Below are 22,609 nucleotides of genomic sequence, written 5' to 3'. Positions count from 1 at the left end.
CGCTGTACGAGAGTGCTGTGTGTTTATATAGAATACGCTGTACGACAGTGAGTGCTGAGTGTTTATATAGAATACGCTGTACGACAGTGAGTGCTGAGTGTTTATATAGAATACGCTGTACGACAGTGAGTGCTGAGTGTTTATATAGAATACGCTGTACGACAGTGAGTGCTGTGTGTTTATATAGAATACGCTGTATGACAGTGAGTGATGAGTGTTTATATAGAATACGCTGTACGACAGTGAGTGCTGTGTGTTTATATAGAATACGCTGTACGACAGTGAGTGCTTGTATAGAATACGCTGTACGACAGTGAGTGCTGTGTGTTTGTATAGAATACGCTGTACGACAGTGAGTGCTGTGTGTTTATATAGAATACACTGTACGACAGTGAGTGCTGAGTGTTTATATAGAATACGCTGCACGACAGTGAGTGCTGAGTGTTTATATAGAATACGCTGCACGACAGTGTGCTGAACGTTTACATAGAATACACTATGTCAGTCCTACACTGGGGTCACAGTTAGCTGTATATTGTGACAGCCACACCGCTGAGGAGACTAGGGTTAAGAAGTATTCCATTAACACAACCTGGATGAATTGTGCTGAAGTCTCTGTGGGGAAGGGTGGACTCTCACGGAACCAGGGGTGTTTTCACCAAACGACACATTTCCCTTCTCGTGCCCGGTGCGGAGACTCAACATTTGCGGGGGGCAATTTTAACTTTGGGCGACAGTGTGAAACAAGCGACATCGAATCAGTCGCCCGTTACGTGCCTCGTCCGATTTTCGCTCCACTTAGACTGAAAGGGAAATCGGCAGGGTGTATACAACGGGGGTGGCCACCCGTTTTAACACAGTCGCCCCAAGTTAAAATTACTCCCTTAACAGCCACACGGCGGCCAGGCTAAAACACCAAAAGGTTTGCCTGATAAATGATTTATTGTATTTTTTCACATCCCCCTGTCTCGGAGCCCACGTGCATCTTGTTTTTAAAAATAAAAAAAAAACAAGAGATGGGATTGAGCAGGCAGTGGGTAAGAATTTCTTTTAAAAAAAGGATGAGGCAATGATTTTTATAAAAAACTTTTTCATCACAGAATAGAGATAAAGGAAAGGAGGAGAAACACAGAGGGTAAAAAGGGAGACAGGAAGAGGAGAGAGAAAAAGAAAAGAAAAGGGAGAGAGAAAAGAGAAAGAGAGAAGGGAGAGAGAAAAGAGAAAGAGAGAAGAAGAGAGAAAAGAGAAAGAGAGAAGAAGAGAGAAAAGAGAAAAGAGAAAAGAGAAAGAGAGAAAAGAGAAAGGAGAGAGGGGAAGAGAGAAAGGAGAGAGGGGAAGAGAGAAAGGAGAGAGAAAGGAGAGAGGGGAAGAGAGAAAGGAGAGAGGGGAAGAGAGAAAGGAGAGAGGGGAAGAGAGAAAGGAGAGAGGGGAAGAGAGAAAGGAGAGAGGAGAAAGAGAAAAAAAGAGGGAGAGAAAAAAAAAAGAGGGGGAGAGAGGGAGAGAAAAATCGAGAGGGTGAAAGGCCGGGAATGTACTCACGGTTGTAGTTGACAGGGAGCTTCATGAAGTGATGGTAGTGACCGTACATGTCGCTGCCTCTCTCATCCACTAACTACTCTGTCTTCATACTTTGTTTGTTGTTGCTGAGAGTCCTGTTGAGAAGCTCCGGCCTCTCTCTCTCTCCCTCTCCCTCTCCCTCTCCTGTGAGCAGTGTTTATTCCAGCCCACACGGTGCCGAGTCTCCGCCCGCGCCCATATCAGGGGACCCGCCGCTCACCCTCTCCCTCTCCTTCCCCCTTTAAAGGCGGCGTCTGCCGGGGCCCGGCTCGGCTCAGCTCAGGTCCGCCACATGTGTCACCGCTCCGTCTTTCTCCCCCACCCCTTCCTCCGAGGGCAGAGCCGAGTCTGTCACTGACACGCGTCAGAGACCCTCGGAGTGCACAGTGAGCACGGAGCTCCGCGCTCATCCCACGGAGCTCCGCGCTCGGACCAGAGTGAGCACGGAGCTCCGCGCTCAGACCACAGTGAGCACGGAGCTCCGCGCGCAGACCACAGTGAGCACGGAGCTCCGCGCTCAGACCACAGTGAGCACGGAGCTCCGCGCGCAGACCACAGTGAGCACGGAGCTCCGCGCGCAGACCACAGAGAGCACGGAGCTCCGCGCGCAGACCACAGAGAGCACGGAGCTCCGCGCGCAGACCACAGAGTTCCGCGCACAGCCCAAAGTGAGCTCCGCGCACAAACCACAGTGAACACGGAGCTCCGCGCACAGATCACACTGAGCACGGAGCTCCGCGCACAGCCCAAAGTGAGCTCCGTGCACAGCCCACAGTGAGCACAGAGCTCCGCACAGAGCCCACAGTGAGCACAGAGCTCCGCGCTCAGCCCACAGTGAGCTCCGCGCCCATCCCAGAGTGAGCACAGAGCTCCGTGCACAGCTCACAGTGAGCTCCGCGTACAGCCCACAGTGAGCTCCACGCACAGCCCACAGTGAGGACAGAGCTCCGTGCACAGCCCACAGTGAGCTCCGCGCCCAACCCAGAGTGAGCGCAGAGCTCCACGCACAGCCGACAGTGAGCACAGAGCTCTGTGCACAGCTCACAGTGAGCTCCACGCACAGCCCACAGTGAGCACGGAGTTCCGCGTACAGCCCAAAGTGAGCTCCGCGCACAGACCACAGTGAACACGGAGCTCCGCGCACAGATCACACTGAGCACGGAGCTCCGCGCACAGCCCAAAGTGAGCTCCGTGCACAGCCCACAGTGAGCACAGAGCTCCGCGCAGAGCCCACAGTGAGGACAGAGCTCCGCGCTCAGCCCACAGTGAGCTCCGCGCCCAACCCAGAGTGAGCACAGAGCTCCGTGCACAGCTCACAGTGAGCTCCGCGTACAGCCCACAGTGAGCACGGAGATCCGCGTACAGCCCAAAGTGAGCTCCACGCACAGCCCACAGTGAGGACAGAGCTCCGCGCACAGCCCACAGTGAGCTCCGCGCCCAACCCAGAGTGAGCGCAGAGCTCCACGCACAGCCGACAGTGAGCACAGAGCTCCGTGCACAGCTCACAGTGAGCTCCACGCACAGCCCACAGTGAGCACGGAGTTCCGCGTACAGCCCAAAGTGAGCTCCACGCACAGCCCACAGTGAGGACAGAGCTCCGCGCACAGCCCACAGTGAGCTCCGCGCCCAACCCAGAGTGAGCGCAGAGCTCCACGCACAGCCGACAGTGAGCACAGAGCTCCGTGCACAGCTCACAGTGAGCTCAGAGCTCAGTGCACTGCCTACAGTGAGCACGGAGCTCTGCGTACAGCCTGCAGTGAGCACGGAGCTCTGCGTACAGCCTGCAGTGAGCACGGAGCTCTGCTCACAGCCCACAGTGAGCCCTGCGTTCCTAGGACCTTAGCAACAGAGTTAGGCCGTTCAGCCCCTCGGAGCGCACAGCACAAAGCGAGCAAGTCAGAGCTCCATGCCACAGCTAGCTACTCTCATAGGTGCAATGTCTTCTTGAAAAAGAAAAAGGAATTTATATAGCGCCTTTCACCACCCCAGGATGTCCCAAAGTTCTTAACGACCAATGAATTACTTTTGAAGTGTTGTAGGGAAACACAGCAGCCAAATTTGCGCACTACAAGCTCCCACAAACAGCAATGGGATAATGGCCAGATAATGGCCTAGAAATTGGTTCGTTTTTTGGGCGGGACTCAGACCACTGAGGCCCCAATAATAGCGGACAGGCAGGGCGTGCACATTTCTGTCCGGACGTGTGCCGCCTGCCACACTGTGAGGGAGCTGGATTAACATCAGTAGAGGACAAACAAGATGCGTCCCTTACCCACGCCTGAAACAGGAGTTAGACCCTTTGCATATGCAAATATGCCCGAGGCCCCCACTGCACGATTGGTTTGCCCCGAGGCACCATTGCGGGCTGCACACAGGGAAACCAGCCCCGAGGGATCATCTGCAACTAAGAAGGTAAGTAACTTGCCTGAACGTGGAGCCAGGAGGAGCAGGAGTGCTTCCCACGACCCCTCCATTTAAGGACCTGATTGCCATTGCTCCCGCCCTGACCCCCGCAACCCCCGACCGCTGAACCCACCGACCTGAGGGCTGCTACGACCTGCTGTGTCTCACCGTCAACGTGAGGCCGTCAAGGCACTCACCACCCTTTCCCACTAACATTATCACCCTGTGCGTCTGTAACAAAACAAAACACAGGTTCTGACGCAAGCTTCCGAGTCCCAGATTATTTCATCTCGACATGCTGACTGAGGTGAGCTGGGCACAGTCTACTCCTGAAAACTCAAAGTCTGAATCGAGGCGTTTAAAATGATAAGGGGATTGGATAGGGTAGATAGAGATAAACTATTTCCTCTGGTGGGGGAGTCCAGAATAATTCAGCATAATCTTCAAATTAGAGCTCGGCCGTTCAGGGGTGATGTCAGGAAGCACTTCTTCACACAAAGGGGAGTGGAAATCTGGAACTCTCTCCCTCAAAAAGCTGTTGAGGCTGGGGGTCAATTGGAGCTTTCAAGGCTGAGATTGATGGATTTTTGTCGGGTAAGGGTATCAAGGGATGTAAATGGAATTAAGATATAGATCAGCCATGATCTAATTGAAAGGCCTCGAGGGGCTGAATGGCCTAGTCTTGTTCCAATCATGTTTGTTTTTCGAATTATACAATTTGAATTACCCAATAATTTGAATTAGGAGTAGACTGTATTTCTAGCGTTTCCGAGTTTATTCCGAAAACCTTCAGGCTTCATGGTTTTTCTGCTGTATGCTAAAAAAATTGGATTTATCAACCACCTCATTAATCCTCCCACTGCCCAAGGATGGTGAATCGAGCAGTGTCCCTGAAACATTGAACACGCTATTCAATCGAGTTTGGAGTCTGCTCAGTAACGCCTGTTTAACGCTGCCTGCTGCACTACTGATACACTCAGAACGTCACAACACGAAGGCATGCAATGTAACACAACCCAGCCCCAGATTGTGTGACAGTGTCGGGGAGCTGGTTTAACATCAGTAGAGATACAGTCAGTAACACAGGGCACTGGGGGAGAGGGGTTACTGAGTGACAGTGTGAGGGAGGGGGATTAACATCAGTAGAGATACAGTCAGTAACACAGGGCGCTGGGGGAGAGGGGTTACTGAGTGACAGTGTGAGGGAGCTGGATTAACACCAGTAGAGATACAGTCAGTAACACAGGGCGCTGGGGGAGAGGGGTTACTGAGTGACAGTGTGAGGGAGCTGGATTAACATCAGTCGAGATACAGTCAGTAACACAGGGCGCTGGGGGAGAGGGGTGACTGAGTGACAGTGTGAGGGAGCTGGATTAACATCAGTAGAGATACAGTCAGTAACACAGGGCGCTGGGGGAGAGGGGTTACTGAGTGACAGTGTGAGGGAGCTGGATTAACATCAGTAGAGATACAGTCAGTAACACAGGGCTCTGGGGGGAGAGGGGTTACTGAGTGACAGTGTGAGGGAGCTGGATTAACATCAGTAGAGATACAGTCAGTAACACAGGGCGCTGGGGGAGAGGGGTTACTGAGAGACAGTGTGAGGGAGAGGGATTAACATCAGTAGAGATACAGTCAGTAACACAGGGCACCATGGGGGAGAGGGGTTACTGAGTGACAGTGTGATGGAGAGGGATTAACATCATTGGAGATACAGTCAGTAACACAGGGCACCATGGGGGAGAGGGGTTACTGAGTGACAGTGTGATGGAGAGGGATTAACATCAGTAGAGATACAGTCAGTAACACAGGGCTCTGGGGGAGAGGGGTTACTGAGTGACAGTGTGAGGGAGCTGGATTAACATCATTGGAGATACAGTCAGTAACACAGGGCACCATGGGGGAGAGGGGTTACTGAGTGACAGTGTGATGGAGAGGGATTAACGTCAGTAGAGATACAGTCAGTAACACAGGGGTCTGGGGGAGAGGGATTACTGAGTGACAGTGTGAGGGAGCTGGATTAACATCAATAGAGATACAGTCAGTAACACAGGGCGCTGGGGGGAGAGGGGTTACTGAGTGACAGTGTGAGGGAGCTGGATTAACATCAATAGAGATACAGTCAGTAACACAGGGCGCTGGGGGAGAGGGGTTACTGAGTGACAGTGTGATGGAGCTGGATTAACATCAATAGAGATACAGTCAGTAACACAGGGCGCTGGGGGGAGGGGCACTGTGTGACACTGTGTGCCCTGCAGAAGGTTGCTCCCTGCGGGAGGGGATGGAACCTCTCCCCTGGATCCTATCCCTGCACACCATTGGGAGTTCCGAGCCCAGGCCCATGAGCCTTGATTAATGTGTAGCACCCCTCAGTACCAGACGATAGCACAGCAATCATTGGCGAACTGTGACTCGCAGCTTCGTCTGGGGATCTAGCCTTTCACTGCAGTGAACAGCGGTTAGGATTGCCTTGCAGAGGAGACTCGGTCACTAAGGTACTCTCATGGTAACACCAGAACCGAACGGCACTGTTCCATTTTTAATCGGGCCTACTCTAGTTTCAATTCAGAGACGTCCTTCTGAACACCAAGCTCATGCACACTGGGCCTCCTCGACTTCCTTCAGCATCCACTCGATTATCGTCAGCCCAAGCTGAATGCAGCTGAAGCTGAGTCGACCCCCATCGCCTCCCCCTCCTCCACATCATACAGCACAGAATGAGGCCATTCAGCCCATCGTGCCTGTGCCAGCTCTTTGAAAGAGCTACAGTCCCACTCCCTCTGCTCTTTCCCAATAGCCCTGCAAATTTTTCCTTTTTAAGTATTTATCCATTTCTCTTTTGAAAGTTACTATAGAATCTGCCTCCGCCACCCTTTCAGGCAGTGCATTCCAACTCGCTGCGTAAAAAAATGTCTCCTCATCTCCCCTCTGGATCTTTTGTCAATTACCTTAAATCTGTGTCCTCTGGTTATCGACTCTGCTGCCACTAGAAACAGTTTCTCCCTGTCTACTCGATCAAAACCCCTCATTATTTTGAACACCTCTATCAAATCTCCTCTTAACCTTCTCTGCTCTAAAGAGAACAACCCCAGCTTCTCCAGTCTCTCCACATGACTGAATTCCCTCATCCCTGTTATCATCCTGATTTCCTTCCGGATGTTTCTATGTTTCTACCTCTCTCGCTCTGTTTTTTTAATTGGCATCTCCACATCATCTGTTTTTTTAGTTCTGGCCGTTTGTATATTCGGTGGGCCTGTAGGTAACACCTATCTGTCTGAACACTTTGGTTGCCTTGGCAACGGGCAGTTGAAAAGACTCTCTGTAATCACCAGGCATTGTTCTGTGATTTATAAATGCGATAGGTTCGAGGATTTCAGTTCCACATTCACCTGAGGAAGGAGGAAGCCTCCGAAAGCTTGTGGATTTTAAAATAAAATTGTTGGACTATAACTTGGTGTTGTAAAATTGTTTACAATTGTCAACCCCAGTCCATCACCGGCATCTCCACATCATCATCCTGGTAAACATCCTCTGCAGCCTCTCCAAGGCCTTGACATCCTTCCTAAAGTGCGGTGCCCAGGATTGGCCACAGTGCTCCAGCTGAGGCCTGAGCAGTGATGTATCACATCGTGAATGAGCAGCCGGGCCTAACCGAGGCAGGTGAGCTGCTTGGCCAGGCGGCTGGGGGTCGAGGGTCATCTGCGCCAAAGACTCAGCTTGAGATGGCAATGCCGGACCAGCTGAGCACAGTGTTGAAGCAGTTGGGATTTCACACGGGCGGCCCGCTTCGGGTCAATGGTCAACAGGAGCTTAGGGTGGTCAACCCTCCAGCATTGACCTTCAGTCTCCAGCAATTAAAGATTGATCTCCTGGACATTTACTGCAAGCAAAAAAAAAAAACCCGGGGAAAAAAAATGGTGTGTCTTTTTTCCACTTTTTTCGAACACTTTCGTTTATTAGTTATTAAAATATCGGAGATGGGGGGGGGGGGGGGGCGGAAAGAAGTCTGTTTGACTGACAGTCAACTATCATCCAACCAGGTAACAGGAGAGTCTGTCCACTTTCCGATTGGAGCAGGAAGGCGGGGCGCAGGAGAGGATGGACGGGAGAGCAGGAGGTCGTGCGATAAGACCTACAGGAATAGGCCCAACCAGAATCGGAGCCCCCAGCCTCTTGCAACGCCAGACCCGATGTGTGAACCGACAGAGCAATGACCCCTCACCCTCCCACCGCACTCCCCCCTCCCCACCAGATGCGGGCCTCCCCCGCCCCCCCCCCTACCCCGGCATTCCTGTGAAAGTTCATGCTATGCGTCGGTGCAGCCTCCAAGCCTGGCACTGACAGCGCTGCTTAGCTTCTTGCTGTAATGAGCCTCACTGGTGTATTAGAGGACATTTTAAAAAGTCCTGATCTTAATTCATTCGCGGGATGCGGCGAGTCCGGCATCTATTGCCTGCCCCCCCAGTCGCCCCGACAACCGCAGTGTGGGACCGGAGTCATGTGTCGGCCAGACCAGGTAGGCGTGGGAGGTCCTCTGCCTTTAAAGGGCCAAGTTGTGTTCTTACGACAATCCGGCAGCTTTTCATGGTCACTCTTTAGGTTCCAGCCCACGAGTTATCAGATTTACTGAATTCAGTTTCACGACCACCATCTCCAAGTTCCCCTCTAAGTCACACACCATCCCGACTTAGGAACATAGGAACAGGAGTAGGCCATTTAGCCCCTCGAGCCTGTTCCTCCATTCAATGAGATCATGGCTGATCTGTGATCTAACTCCACATACCCTCCTTAGCCCCATATCCCTTAATACCTTTGGTTAACTAAAATCTATCAATCTCAGATTTAAAATTGACAATTGAGGTAGCATCAACTGCCGTTTGCGGAAGAGAGTTCCAAACTTCTACCACCCTTTGTGTGTAGAAGTGTTTCCAAACTTCACTCCTGAAAGTCCTGGCTCTAATTTTTAGACCATGTCCCCGAGTCCTAGATTCCCCAATCAGCGGAAATAGTTTCTCTCCATCTACCCTATCAGTTCCCCTTAATATCTTAAAAACTTCGATCAAATCACCCCTTAATCTCTGAATTCCAGGGAATACAACCCTAGTTTGTGTAATCTCTCCTCGTAATTTAACCCTTGGAGTCCAGGTATCATTCTATTAAATCTAAGCTGCACTCCCTCCAAGGCCAATATATCCTTCCTAAGGTGCGGTGCCCAGAACTGAACACAGTATTCCAGGTGTGGTCTAACCAGGGCTTTGTATAGCTGTAGCATAACTTCTACCCCCTTGTATTCTAGTCCTCGAGATATAAAGGCCAGCATTCCATTGGCCTTTTTGATTATTTTCAGTACCTGTCCATGACATTTTAATGATCTATGTACATGGACCCCTAAGTCTCTTTGGACCTCCACTGTTTCGAGCTTTTCACTATTTAGAAAGTACTCTGATCTATCCTTTTTACGTCCAAAGTGGATGACCTCACACTTGCCTACACTGAAATCCATTTGCCACAATTTTGCCCATTCACTTAATCTATTAATATCTCTCTCTAATTTTATGCTTCCATCTACACTGCTTACAATGCTGCCTATCTTTGTGCCATCGGCAAACTTGGATATATGGCTCTCTACCCCATCATTTAAGTTGTTAATAAATTCAGTGAATCGTTGAGACTCCAACACAGATCCCTGTGGGACACCACTAGTCACATCCTGCCAATTTGAGTACCTGCCCATTATCCCTACTCTCTCTATCCTGCCGGTCAGCCAATTTCCTAACCAGGTCAATAATTTGCCCTCAATTGTATGAGCTTCAGCTTTAGCTAACAGCCTCTTATGAGGGGCTTTATTGAATGCCTTCTGGAAGCCAATATAAACAACATCCATAGACACTCCCCTGTCCACTACTTTAGACACCTCTTCAAAAAAATCAATCACGTTCGTCAGGCATTTACAAATCCATGCTGCCTCTCTCTGATCAGCTGAAAATTTTCAAGGTGTTCAGTCACTCTATCCTTAATTATAGACTCTAGCAATTTCCTGACAACTGATGTTAGGTGAACTGGTCTATAATTCCCTGGTTTCCCTCTCTCACCTTTCTTAAATAGCAGAGTAACATGTACAATTTTCCAATCTAAAGAAACGGTTCCTGAATCGAAAGAACTTTGGAAGATTAGAGTTAGGGCATCTGAATGTTCTCACCTACTTCCTTTAAAATCCTGGGATGGAAACCATCTGGTCCTGGAGATTTGTCACTCTTTAGAGCTATTATTTTCTTCATTACTGTTAATTTGCTTACATTAATTTTGGTGAGTCCCCATCCCTGATTCAAAATTAGTTTCCTTGGGGTGTCTGGCATGCTATTCTCTTCCTCTACTGTAAATACTGATGTGGAGATGCCGGTGATGGACTGGGGTTGACAATTGTAAACAATTTTACAACACCAAGTTATAGTCCAGCAATTTTATTTTAAATTCACAAGCTTTCGGAGGCTTCCTCCTTCCTCAGGTAAATGTTATGCAAAGTAATTATATAACATGTCTGCCATTTCCTTATTTTCATTTACAATATCACCAGTCAGTTTTTAAGGGGCCCACATTTCTCTTGAACAACCTCTTTTTCCTAATAGAGTTGTAAAAATGTTTTGTGTTGATTTTGATATCCCTTGCAAGTTTCTTTTCATACTCCCTTTTTGTAGCTCCTACTATCTGTTTTGTTGCCCTTTGCTGTTCTTTGTATCTCTCCCAGTCGCCAGGATCTGTGTTATTTTTTGCATTTTTGTATGCTTTTTCTTGTAGTTTTATGATGTCCCCTACCTCTTTTGTCATCCAAGGCTGTTTTTTTGACAAGTAGAGCTCTTGCCGCTTAGAGTATAAACTGGTTCTGTATCTTGTTAAATTCTTTTTTGAACACCTCCCACTGATCTTCTGTCGTTTTACCCATTAACAGATTTGCCCAGTTTATTGTGGACAGTCTCTGTCTCATCCCATTGAAGTCGGCCTTATCTAAATTTAGAATCTTAGTAGTTGATACGGGTTTCTCCCTTTCAAACACAACACTGAACTCGATCATATTATGATCGCTATTAGATAAATGGTCGTGCACCATTAGGCTGTCGACTAAATCTGGCTCATTACTCATTATTAAATCTAATATGGCCTGCCCCCTTGTTGGCATATTGTTGCAGAAAGCTGTCATAAACACACTCACTACCTTTCTGACATGAGCTCATCTGTTTATCCCAATCTATATGAAAGTTAAAATCCCCCATTAAAACCACTCTGCCTTTGCTGAATGCTTGTCTAATCTCTGCATTTATACATTCTGCCACTTCACAGCTGCTACCAGGGGGAATATACACAACTCCCATTACAGTCTTAAATTATTTTCTATTTCTTAATTCTACCCATAAAGTCTCCACCGCCTGCTTTCCTCTCATTATATCCTCTCTTATCATTGAAGTAATTTCATCCTTAATCACTAAGGCTACTCCTTCCTGTAGACCTTATAACCTGATCTATTCAGTTCCCAGTCCTGACCGACTTGCAGCCATGTCTCAGGAATGGCTACTATGTTGTACCCTCAAAGTTGAATTAGCGCCTGCAATTCATTCAATTTGTTCCTTGTACTCCATGCGTTTATATAAAGAACGCTTATTTGGGCCACACGCCCTAACCTGTCCTTCTGCTCTAATGTTGTTTTAGAAATATATTGGCCGTTCCTTCATCGTCGTTGGGTCAAAATCCTGGAACTCCCTTCCTAACAGCACTGTGGGAGAACCTTCACCACACGGACTGCAGCGGTTCAAGAAGGCGGCTCACCACCACCTTCTCAAGGGCGATTAGGGATGGGCAATAAATGCCGGAGACGCCCACATCCCCTGAATGAATAAAAAAAAAGACTTGCCATGGTGGGATTGCAACTCACAACTTCTGGGTTGCTAGTCCAGGATCGTAACCATCACTTTTTCCGAGCCCCTGTTCTTTATACTCTTCCCGCTCAAGGCCTCCTTGGCATATGCGTCAGTCATGTCTCAGCGGGCAGCGCTCTCACCTCTGAGTCAGAAAGTCGTGAGTTTATAGTCCCACTCCTGCCTGACACTCCGGTGCAATACTGAGGGAATGCTGCACTGTCGGAGGTGCCGTCTTTCGGATGAGACGTTAAACCGAGGCCCTGTCTGCCCTCTCAGGTGGGACGTAAAAGATTCCATGGCACTATTTGAAGAAGAGCAGGGGAGTTCTCCCCGGTGTCCTGGCCAGTATTTATCCCTCAACCAACATCACCAAAACAGATGATCTGGTCATTATCACATTGCTGTTAGTGGGATCTTGCTGTGCTTAAATTGGCTGCCACATTTCCCACATTAGAATAGTGACTACACTTCAAAAAAGTACTTCATTAGCTGTAAAGTACTTTGGGATGTCTGGAGGTAATGAAAGGCGTGATATAAATGCAAGTTCTTTCTTTTATTTGGCTTCACTCGCAGAACCCGACCCGACCGGCCGTTCTTCACGTGTGAGCTTAGAGAGTGAGCGTCGGCAAGATATTCGACTGCAGAGGGCATCACTGTCAAGCTCGATCCTCTCCTCGCCTAGCGGTCCACACAGCAATCAGGATCGGTAATCTTAACTGATCTGTTTCCCCCCTCTCCCCCGCTTCTCTCTAACTTGGGGGGCTGTCTGATGCCCTCTATCACCCCAGATGAGATCAGTTAACTCATCACAGGCCGGGGGTAGTGCCTGCGACCTTCCTGCCCTCTACGACTTGGCCACACACTGGGCAGTGACAGTTTTTCAATGTGGAATGGAGTACACTATGTGCAAAGACACACGCAGTGCATAAAACATACGTGCAGCGTGTGTCGTGTCCCTCACCAGGCTGTTATGGAGGCCAGAAACAGTGGAAGTCAAATGCCATCAAAATATTAATTAGAAAAGTGCATTTGGGCTCAAAAGTAAATATGAAAGAGAATGGCCAAAAATAGATTTGTTTTTCTCAATACACTGCACGTCCTGAAATGGAACAAGCTGTCCTCCAGGAGCTGTCAGTTCAGGCTCCCCGAGTGCTTGGATAAGCTCACAGCTTCCTATGTGGTGATGCTCTCTCTCTCGCTTTCTCCCTCTCTCTCTCTTCCTGTTTCGCACTCTCTCTCTCCCTTTCTATCTCTCATTCTCTCTCTGTATTTCTCTCTCTCTCTCCCCCTCTCTCTCTCCCTCCCTCTGTCTCCATTTCCCACTCTCTTTCTCTCTCTGTCTCTGTCTGTCTTTCCCACTCTCTCTCTCTCCCTCTCCTGCTTTCTCCCTGTCTCTCTCTCTTGCTCTCCCCCTCCCCCTCTATCTCTCTCTCTGTATTTCTCTCTCTCCCTCTCTCTGTCTCTCTCTCTCTGTCTCTATTTCCCACTCTCTTGCTCTGTCTCTGTCCCTCACTCCCTCTTTCTGTCTCTCCCACTCTCTCTGTCTCTCTCTCTCCCTCTCTCGCTCTGTCCCTGTCTCTCTCTCTCGCTCTCCCCCTTCCCCTCTATCCCTCTATCTCTCATCTCTGTATTTCTCTCTCTCTGTCTCTCACCCTCTCTCTCTCTCCCTCTCTATCTCTCTCTCCCCTTTCCCCTCTCTCCTGTCTCTCTCTCTCTGTCTCTCTCTTCCCCTCTCCCCCTTTCTCTCTCTCCTCCTCCCCCTTTCTCTCTCTCTCTCCCCTCTCTCTCCCTTTCTGTCTCTCTCCCTCTCTCTCTCCCCCTCTCTCCTTCCCTCTCCCTTTCTCTCTCTCTCCCCTCTCGTTCTCTCCCTCTCCCCCTCTCCCCCCTTTCTCTCCCTCTCTCTCCCCCTCTCTGTCTCTCTCTCCCTCTCTGTCTCTCTCTCTCTCCCCTTCTCGCCCCTTTCTCTCTCTCTTCCCCCTCTTTCTCTCTCCCCCTCTCCCCCCCCTCCCTCCCTCCCTCCTCTCTCTCTAATGAATATCAAACGCCACCACGATTACAGGAGTACAATGACCTCGAGTTTAAGATGCAAAATGTGAATTCTTCCCGGGATCAGAGGGAGATCGTGGAGCATAAAAACCACTCGGGGTGGGCAGCTTAATTTTTATAAATTGCTTCTCTTTTACGAATGAAAGCTGTTGATTTGTTGGGGAGGTGGGGGTGGGAGAGATCTCGGGCGGGGGAAAGGAAGGACAAAACCCCGACAGGACATGCCCTTTGAAAATAGGAACAGAAAATGCTGGGAGCAGAAGAGCATGAACATCGGAACTTGTAAAGAGAAAATGCATTTTGTGCTTCCCCTTCATATTTCCAGCATGTGTAGTTCATCTGTACTGAACATGTCTCCAAAGTGACCCAGGCGTTTGAAGATTAAAAGATGCTGGGAGTCGGAGAGGCTCACTCAGTGACAGTACCATTGCTTTATGTGCTAGGCACTGGACTTTAAAGCTGTTAGTTACGCATCCCACAACACACCTTTAAACAGGGTCCCTTGATCACATCACAAACTCCAACAAGTGCAACGGAGCTCATTATACAAACCAGTAAAAGAACTGACTACTGAACAGAGTAAACGGCACATCCCAACGGTTTCAGAAGGAGGAACAAAAGAGTGCACAAACTCAGGACGTCCCAAAGCGTTTTACAGCCAATGAATTATTTTTGAAGTGTACTCACTGTTATAATGTAGGAAACGCAGCAGCCAATCTGCGCACAGCAAGCTCCCACAAACAGCAATGAGATAAATGATCAGATCATCTGCTTTTTAGGTGTTGGTTGAGGGATAAATATTGGCCAGGACACAAGGGGAGAACTCCCCTGCTCTTCTTCCAATAGTGCTGTGGGATCTTTTACGTCCACCTGAGAGGGCAGACGGGGCCTCGGTTTAACATCTCATCTGAAAGCTGGCACCTCCGACAGTGCAGCACTCCCTCAGTACTGCACTGGGAGTGTCAGCCTGGATCATGTGCTCAAGTCTCTGGAGTGGGGCTCGAACCCACGACCCTCCAACTCAAAGACGAGAGTGCTGCCCACTGAGCATCAGCTGACTGCATGCGTAGTGCGCCTGTGCACGCCAGTGACATAACCGAGAACATTACCGCACGATCGAGAACTTCCGCAGAAAGTTACGGATACCCGGGAGTGAGTGGAAATAGCTGTACCCTATTTAACCTTCTCTTTTGGGAGGGAGAATAATGAGAAGCAAGGTACATCGAATGGAAAAAAAATCACAAGGAATAGAGGAACAGAGAGGTTCAGATACACAAAATTTTAAATCCGGAAGGACAAGTTGATAAAGCTGTAAAAAAAAAAGCACATGGGATCCTAGGTTTATAAAGAGGGATCTATACAATTCATAGAATCATAGACACTTACAGCGAAAATGAGGCCATTTGGCCCATCGTGCCTGTGCCGGCTCTTTGAAAGAGCTATCCAATTAGTCCCACTCCCCTGCTCTGTCCCCCTAGCCCTACGATTTTTTTTCCCTTCAAGTATTCCTTTTGAAAGTTACTATAGAATCAGCTTCCACCGCCCTTTCAGGAAGTGCATTCCAAATCATAACAACTCGCTGCATAAAAAAAATTTCTCCTCATCTCCCCTCTGGCTCTTTCTCAATTACCTTAACTCTGTGTCCTCTGGTTACTGACCCTCCTGCCACTGGAAACAGTTTCTCCCTATCTACTCTATTAAAACCCCATATAATTATGAGCACCTCTATTAAATCTCCCCTTAACCTTCTCTGTTCTAAGGAGAACAACCCCAGCTTCTCCAGTTTCTCCAGACAACTGAAGTCCCTCATCCCTGCCACCATTCTAGTAAATCTCCTCTGCACCCTCTCTAAGGCCTTCACATCCTTCCTAAAGTGTGGTGCCCAGAATTGAACACAATACTCCAGCTGAGGCCTGACCAGTGTTTTATAAAGGTTTAATTCTGGGAATGGTTTTACTGAATCAGTTTGAATGCAGCTTTGGATACCAGTGTGGGTACTTAACGTAGTGATGTGTACCTTTCTTTCTCTCCCAGTTTCTCCCTCTCTCTCCTGATGGCGTCGACTCATACTGACGTCAAGTAATTCCCCTTTTTTTGGCCATTCTTTGTCTTTGAGGCCAGGCTCTGTCGGAAGCCTATTTAACCACGGTGGGCATCACAACACAGCTGATTCCCCAACATCCACAAGCTCGCACATTCCAGCAAAAGTCGCTGGACTGCGACGCGCAGCAGGACGCGGGGACTCTGTTCCACAGCTCTAGCCTCATCTGAGGTCGTGGAATCGGGAGTTGAAAAGTTGGGACCCCCCCCCCCCACCACCCCCGAGTTTGGTCCTAAGTCGGTGACGTGATGTGAGATACAAGCGAGGGGCAGAGGAGAGGGATACTGACCCTTAACGGCTCCGCGTCTCTCCCGAAAAGGCAAGTCAGACGCCTTTCATGCGGCCGCTGAAAGGACCGATCTCCTGCTCCCTCCACCCTCTCGCTACCTGAATCCCACCTGCTTTCCTGTCCAATCATTTAACAAATGCCCATTTTGACTCTCCTCCAGTGACTGGGGTTACACAAAGCACGGTAAACATGAGACGGTGCTTTCATTACCTTATTGAATTAAGCGATATTGAGTTCTCCCATTGTGTCTCGTTTACACAGCCCTTTCCCATTCACGTTCACTTTGAATCAAAGTCTAATTTATACCGGGAATGCCCCACGGTGTAAATGAAACTGAACCTACACAGAATCAAAATTAAACTGAAGCATTTCGATCTGCAATGGGGCAAATTAAAGGGGCAGTGTCTTCAAGATAAACAAAAAGTGCTTGGCAAACCCTATATTGCATCTTTACAAACATGGTGGATGTTTAGTGGACTGAAGGGTTGTAAAACCGTGGTGTCCCCAAGAGGTTGGTGCGAGCACCATTGCTCTTCTCAATATATATAAATGAGATGGACTCGGGTATAGTGGGCAACATTTGGAGATGGCACGAAAATAAAAAGCAACGTGGTCAACTGTGAAGAAGACTGTAAGGGTCTTCAGGAAGACAGAGATGGGTTAATCAATAGAGGGGAGGAAGAAAGAGGACTTGGATTTATATAGCATCTTTCACATCCTCAGGGCCTCTCAAAGCACTTTACAGCCAATGAAGTACTTTTTGAAGTGTAGTCAATATTGTAATGTAGCAGCCAATTTGTGCACAGCAAGATCCCACAAACAACAATGTGATAATATGGGCCTGGACACAACTCCCCCATTCTTCTTCAAATAGTGGTTGTGGGATCTTTTATATCCACCTGAGAGGGCAGATGGGGCCTTGGTTTAATGTCTCATCTAGAAAGACAGCACCTCTGACGGTGCAACACTGGGAGCGTCAGCCTAGATTGCATGCTCATGTCTGTGGAGTGGGACTTGAACCCACAGTCTTCTGATCCTGAGGTGAGAGTGCTGCCCACTGAGCCAAGGATGTCACCTGGGGAAAGGGAGTTGGGGGGGGCGGGGGGCGGAGAGGAGATTTAAAACCAGCAAGGGGGAGAGCCCAGACAGGAGTTACTTAAAATCACAGTGCTGGAGGAATAGAGAAACAACTGATCGGAATGTGCTGATTAAAATGGGAATGAACAGAGAGAAGTTGCAGTGATGGAGTGGGCCGATCGGGAGGTGAGAGTTTAGGCAGAAGGAAGCTTTGTAATATTTACCCTCGTCCTATACACAGCTCATAAATTTGCTTGGTCGAATTTTCGGGTGGGGGTCGCTTGTATTTGGAGCGCTGTGTAGATGAGTAGATACGGTAAGCATTATAAATTTAAAGGGCTCGTCTTCACTGATTGAGATGGAGTGCCAAAGTATCCTGGCTGTGATGGACCTTTATGAACGATGAATTTAAAGGGCAATTTCTTACTGACTCCGAACCTTCTCCGAATTTCAAACTTCCCACCACCACCTTCTCAGGGCAACCAGGGGTGGGCTATAAACGCCAGCCCTGCCAGCGATGCCCACATCCCCAGAATGAAGGAAAGAAAACTTTGAACAATTGTGTGCTGATACGTCCAAATCTTCCCCACCCTTCGAGCGACTAACCCCCTGTTCTGAATGAGAGTCAGGTTTCACTTTTTGTAATTCTTTTATAAATACGTCCGTCAGTTTTTTCCTGCAAATTCTCCACGATCTTCTCAAGGAGAGCTCTTTAACCAGAGCCTCAAGGAGATCTCTTTAACAATCGAAGATTTAATTTTCCCAATTCACTTGCGCCCATTTCAAATAGTGGTAACAACGCACAAAACTAGCAGCTCCCTGCCGGTGTTGCTGATTTGCTTACTCGTGCCTACTTACTCTGTTCAGGTTAATCTGAGGAAAGCACACCCCTGAAGACTCCAAACTGAGAGTAAGCTCTGCTAAGGGGGCAAGGTCCTCGATACAGCCCTGGCCGCACGTGAGTGGGACATGTGCCAACACATCTGCCCGTGCAAGTTCACAGAGTTGCGGCAATGAAACCAGGAAGATAAGACCTGTATTTACAAAGCACTTCATCACGCAACATAAAACTGCACTTACACAGCAGCATTAGTATAGAAAACATCCCAAGTCACATTACAGAGGCAGGAAAAGAAATTAGTTCAAGGGATAAAGTAATGAGCACGTATCATAATGGGAGAGTTACATAGAATTTACAACACAGAAACAGGCCATTCGGCCCAACTGGTCTATCCCAGTGTTTATGCTCCACATGAGCCTCCTCCCTCCCTACTTCATCTCACCCTATCAGCATATCCTTCTATTCCTTTCTCCCTCATGTATTTATGTAGCTTCCCCTTAAATGCATCAATGCTATTCACCTCAACTGCTCCTTGTGGTAGTGAGTTCCACATTCTAACACTCTCTGGGTAAAGTAGTTTCTCCTGAATTCCCTATTGGATTTATTAGTGACTATCTTACATTTATGGCCTCTCGTTTTGGACTCCCCCACAAGTGGAAACATCTTCTCTACGTCTACCCGATCAAACCCTTTCATAATCTTAATGACCTCTGTCAGGTCACCCCTCAGTCTTCTCTTTTCTAGAAGCCCCGTCTGTTCAATCTTTCTTGATAGGCATAACCTCTCAGTTCTGGTATCATCCTAGTAAATCTTGTTTGCACCTTCTCCAGTACCTCTATATCCCTTTTATAATAGAGACCAGATCTGTGCACATTCTAGGAGAGGTGACCAAAAGCTTGGACCTTTGAGAAGGTTTTTTGAAGGTGGAGAGCTCTAGGGAGGAGGATCTAGAGAGTGGAATGGAGGTAGATGAGAGCACAGCCACCAATGGCGGGGCAAAGGGGGAGGGAGGGAGGGAGCCAGAGGGCCAAAGGGAACAGGTGGCGATATAGGGCTTGAGGAGCTCACAGAGATAGTGTGGGGTGAGATCATGGAGGGATTTGAAGACCAGAATGGGGATTTTGTATTGGGGGGATTGGGAAGCTAATGTAGGTCAGTGAGAATGGAGGTGATGGGCCCACGGGATTATGTCTCTCAGAAACATCCCAAAGCACGTCACATGCAACAAATTACTTTTGAAGTGATAACCCGAGCAAATAGGCCCAATGTATAAGGCAGACAGCCAACGTAGTAAAGACCAACAACAGCATTGGCCGCCTGGGCTGTGCAGGACTCACCGCCATCCTTGCACAGAGTCTAACTCCCCCCTACCCCCACACTATACAGAATTGAGAATGAGAAAGAGTGAAGGCAAGACTGGGATTTGGAGCAAGGGAGAGAGCGAGATATTTCCCATGCCAATGAAATTTAGGAGCTGGGTTGGGGGAGGGGGGGATACTGGGCAAACACACATCTTCCTCACGCCCCCAGTACTTGCCCCTTGTGTCGAGTGTACATCATATCGTCCATTATGACACTGTAGGAGCGCGATGTAAGCAAGAATAATAGTCTTCACCAAGAAAGTATTCAGAACACCTTTCTTGTTGTCAAGGTCCGGGGTGGGGGGAGGGGAGGGGGGAATGTGGATCATCTGACGCATGGTTCGGCTTCTTTGAAGGCTTGAGGGGGAGTCTGGTGTTTTGGTGCCAATCGGCCTTTTCAAACTCACCGGTGTTGATTTTCACTGCCTTGGCCTGGTGTTAACGGCCTCAAAACGGGCTCGGTAGCCTCACCGCCCCCGTTGGCACCGGCGATGCAGTCGCCGCCATTTTGAAAGGGGCCTCCTGCCGAGTTCCCACCTGTTTCAGGCGACAGGCCCCCATTTTAATAAAGAAATCGGGGCTCCTATGAGGTAAATAGGACCCTGATTGCCATTTTAGGCTGGAGCCGGTCGGAGCCTGCGGCCGTGCCCACTCCGAACAGTTCCACGGGCGATGGAGGAGCAGAGGACTGGCAAAGGAAAGTTTTGAATTATTGTAGTTAGAGCAGGAGTGCAGCTCCGGGGCCCACAAAAATAACCTGGGCCTCTGCCAACCCTGAGACCCCCAACCCTCCGCGACAGTGACCCCCTTCCCCCCAACTCAATCCGGCCTACTTTTCAGGCTTCAATCTGGCGAGCTGTTTCGTGATCGAATGTTTGGCACATTGCAGCTCGCCTGGCCATTGAAGCCGGAGCCTCAAAACCACGGGGCGGGGGGAGGGGGGCTCTTTGCAGTAGGAATGGGCGGCTGACCATCTCTCTCTGCCAGTAGGGCCGACCAAGAGTCAGAATAGACCCCATTGACTCTTACTCACTTCTGCTGTCACCGTAAGCAACTCCTGGAAACTGCGGTCATGTTCCTGGGGCTGTCCATAGCACGAACGGACGCGCGCAAAACGCTCGCCACGGAGAAGCGTTCAAATACAAGCTCAAGTCAGGGGCGAGAAGGGGTGTCAGTGGGTGTTGGAGCTGCAGGACGCGCTGGGCAGGTCAGGCGCAACAAATGGGTTGGCGAGGCGATCGGATCCACCCCCGGAGAACGAAGGGGTGGTGGGATGCGGTGAGGTTGGTGGGATTGGGATCAATCAAAAACAGGAGCAAGGGAGAGAATGAGACAGTCCCCATGCCAAAGAAATCTGGGCTGGAAGGGAGGCTGTCGAAACATGTTTACCTCACATACCCCTCCCCAGTGTTTGCCCCCTCTGTCGATTGTGCATACCATCCATTATCATACTGTGGGAGCGCATTGTAAACAAGAACAATAGTCCTCACCAAGAAAGCATTCCGAACACCTTTCTTGTCGTCAGGGACCAGGGGAGCTCTATGGTCTCTCTTTCCCTCTTCCTGTTGATCTCTGGGTCAACCTGTTCCAATGTTTGCTGACTGCGCATGGTCCAGCCAATCCAGGAGGTGAGGGGGTGACCCGAGAGGGAGAGAGGCAAGACAGGCGCACACTCGCCTGCTTAAGGGAGCCCTGGGTCAAAGCCCCCCCGCCCGCCCCCCTCCCCCCGCCATCTTTCATTCGATCACAGCAGCGAAACAGTCCAGAATCTGCAAAATGTCACTCAAACCCACACAGCCCAATTGTGCCAAGGACATTTATCAATCAGTCAATATGCCACGTGAACCCATGTAACAGTCTGAAATACTGGACACCTCTAGCGATCCAGGACAATCTGACCCTCATTCAACTGAGGCCAATGTCAAAGAAAGAACTTGCATTGATATAGCGCCTTTCACGACCTCAGGACCTCACAGCCAATGAAGTACTTTTTTTTTTGGAGGCGTAGCCACTTGTGACCATCGCCAGTAAAACTCGCCACCCTCAGTAACCCCTCGCTTCCGTCCGGTCTCACGGATCCCGGCCCCGACTGCGCCGTGTAATCCTCAGTCTAAGTTACCCCGAGTGCGTTGCGAGTGTAAACGCAGGAGACTCGGAACGGCGACACCGCCGGCCCTCATTATAATATATGTTAATGAGGTCAGGCGGGGCTCGACGGGCGGGAAGGGACGAAAAAGCGTGAGGGAAATCGGGCGGAAATAGCCTCTGCTCGATCTTCCAGGCAGATAAAAAAGGCCTGCCCCACTTGTACATCGCTAATGTTCTAAAAAGGGGGAGGAAAATCACCTCACAAGCTTTATCATGTGTCAGAAACATCCCAAAGTGCTTTACAGCCAATGAAGTACTTTTGAAGTGTAGTTACTGTTGTAATGAAGTACACGTGGCAGCCATTTTGCACACAGTAAGATCCCACACACAGCAAATGAGATAAATGAGCAGTCAATCTGTTTTAGTGATGTTGGTTGAGGGATAAATATTGGCCAGGACACCAGGGAGAACTCCCCTGCTCTTCATCAAATAATGCTACGGGATCTTTAACATTCACCTGTGAGGGCAGACGGGGCCTGGGTTTAACGTCTCATCTGAAAGACGGCGCCTCCGGCAGTGCAGCACTCCCTCAGTTACTGCACCGGGCGCGTCAGCCTGGATTATGGGCTCAAATCTCTGGAGCGGGACTCGAACCCACGACCTTCTGACTCAGAGGCGAGAGTGTAGACACTGAGACAAGCTGAAACGTCACACCGACGCAAACGGGACCCGATCAAGAGCAAAAAAAAAAGGGGCCCGTTTGCGTAGACATGAAGCAAACGCAGGAGTCGAAAACTGGACGTTTGCTATCTGGTCTTCATTCCTCAAACTGTTGATGCAGCCACTCCCTAGATCAGCTTGACCTGCACAGAAATACTGACAAAACACACAAAACAAACTGTACTGTTGAAATATGTCACTGTCCTTGGTGGAATT

The 22,609-nt window shown here is 49.2% G+C and overlaps 1 protein-coding gene across 5 annotated transcripts in view; it reads right to left on the bottom strand.

Moving 5' to 3' along the window:
* Positions 1-22,609, bottom strand: part of LOC137325561 (retinoic acid receptor RXR-gamma-A-like) — a 285,684-nt gene that overhangs the window by 120,874 nt on the left and 142,201 nt on the right. The window contains exon 1 of one of the 5 annotated variants that reach the window (XM_067990807.1): positions 1,540-1,893. The exons of the other annotated variants lie outside the window; for them this stretch is intronic. Within the exon in view, the coding sequence (XP_067846908.1) occupies positions 1,540-1,588 (49 nt within the window). The 5' untranslated portion in view covers positions 1,589-1,893. Of the gene's footprint in view, positions 1-1,539; positions 1,894-22,609 lie in introns of those variants that run through there. 5 annotated transcript variants of the gene reach the window in all.

This window comes from Heptranchias perlo, chromosome 9, assembly GCF_035084215.1.
Source record: "Heptranchias perlo isolate sHepPer1 chromosome 9, sHepPer1.hap1, whole genome shotgun sequence".
Classification (NCBI taxonomy): Eukaryota; Metazoa; Chordata; class Chondrichthyes; order Hexanchiformes; family Hexanchidae; genus Heptranchias; species Heptranchias perlo.
This window is presented reverse-complemented; position numbering and strand designations above follow the sequence as displayed.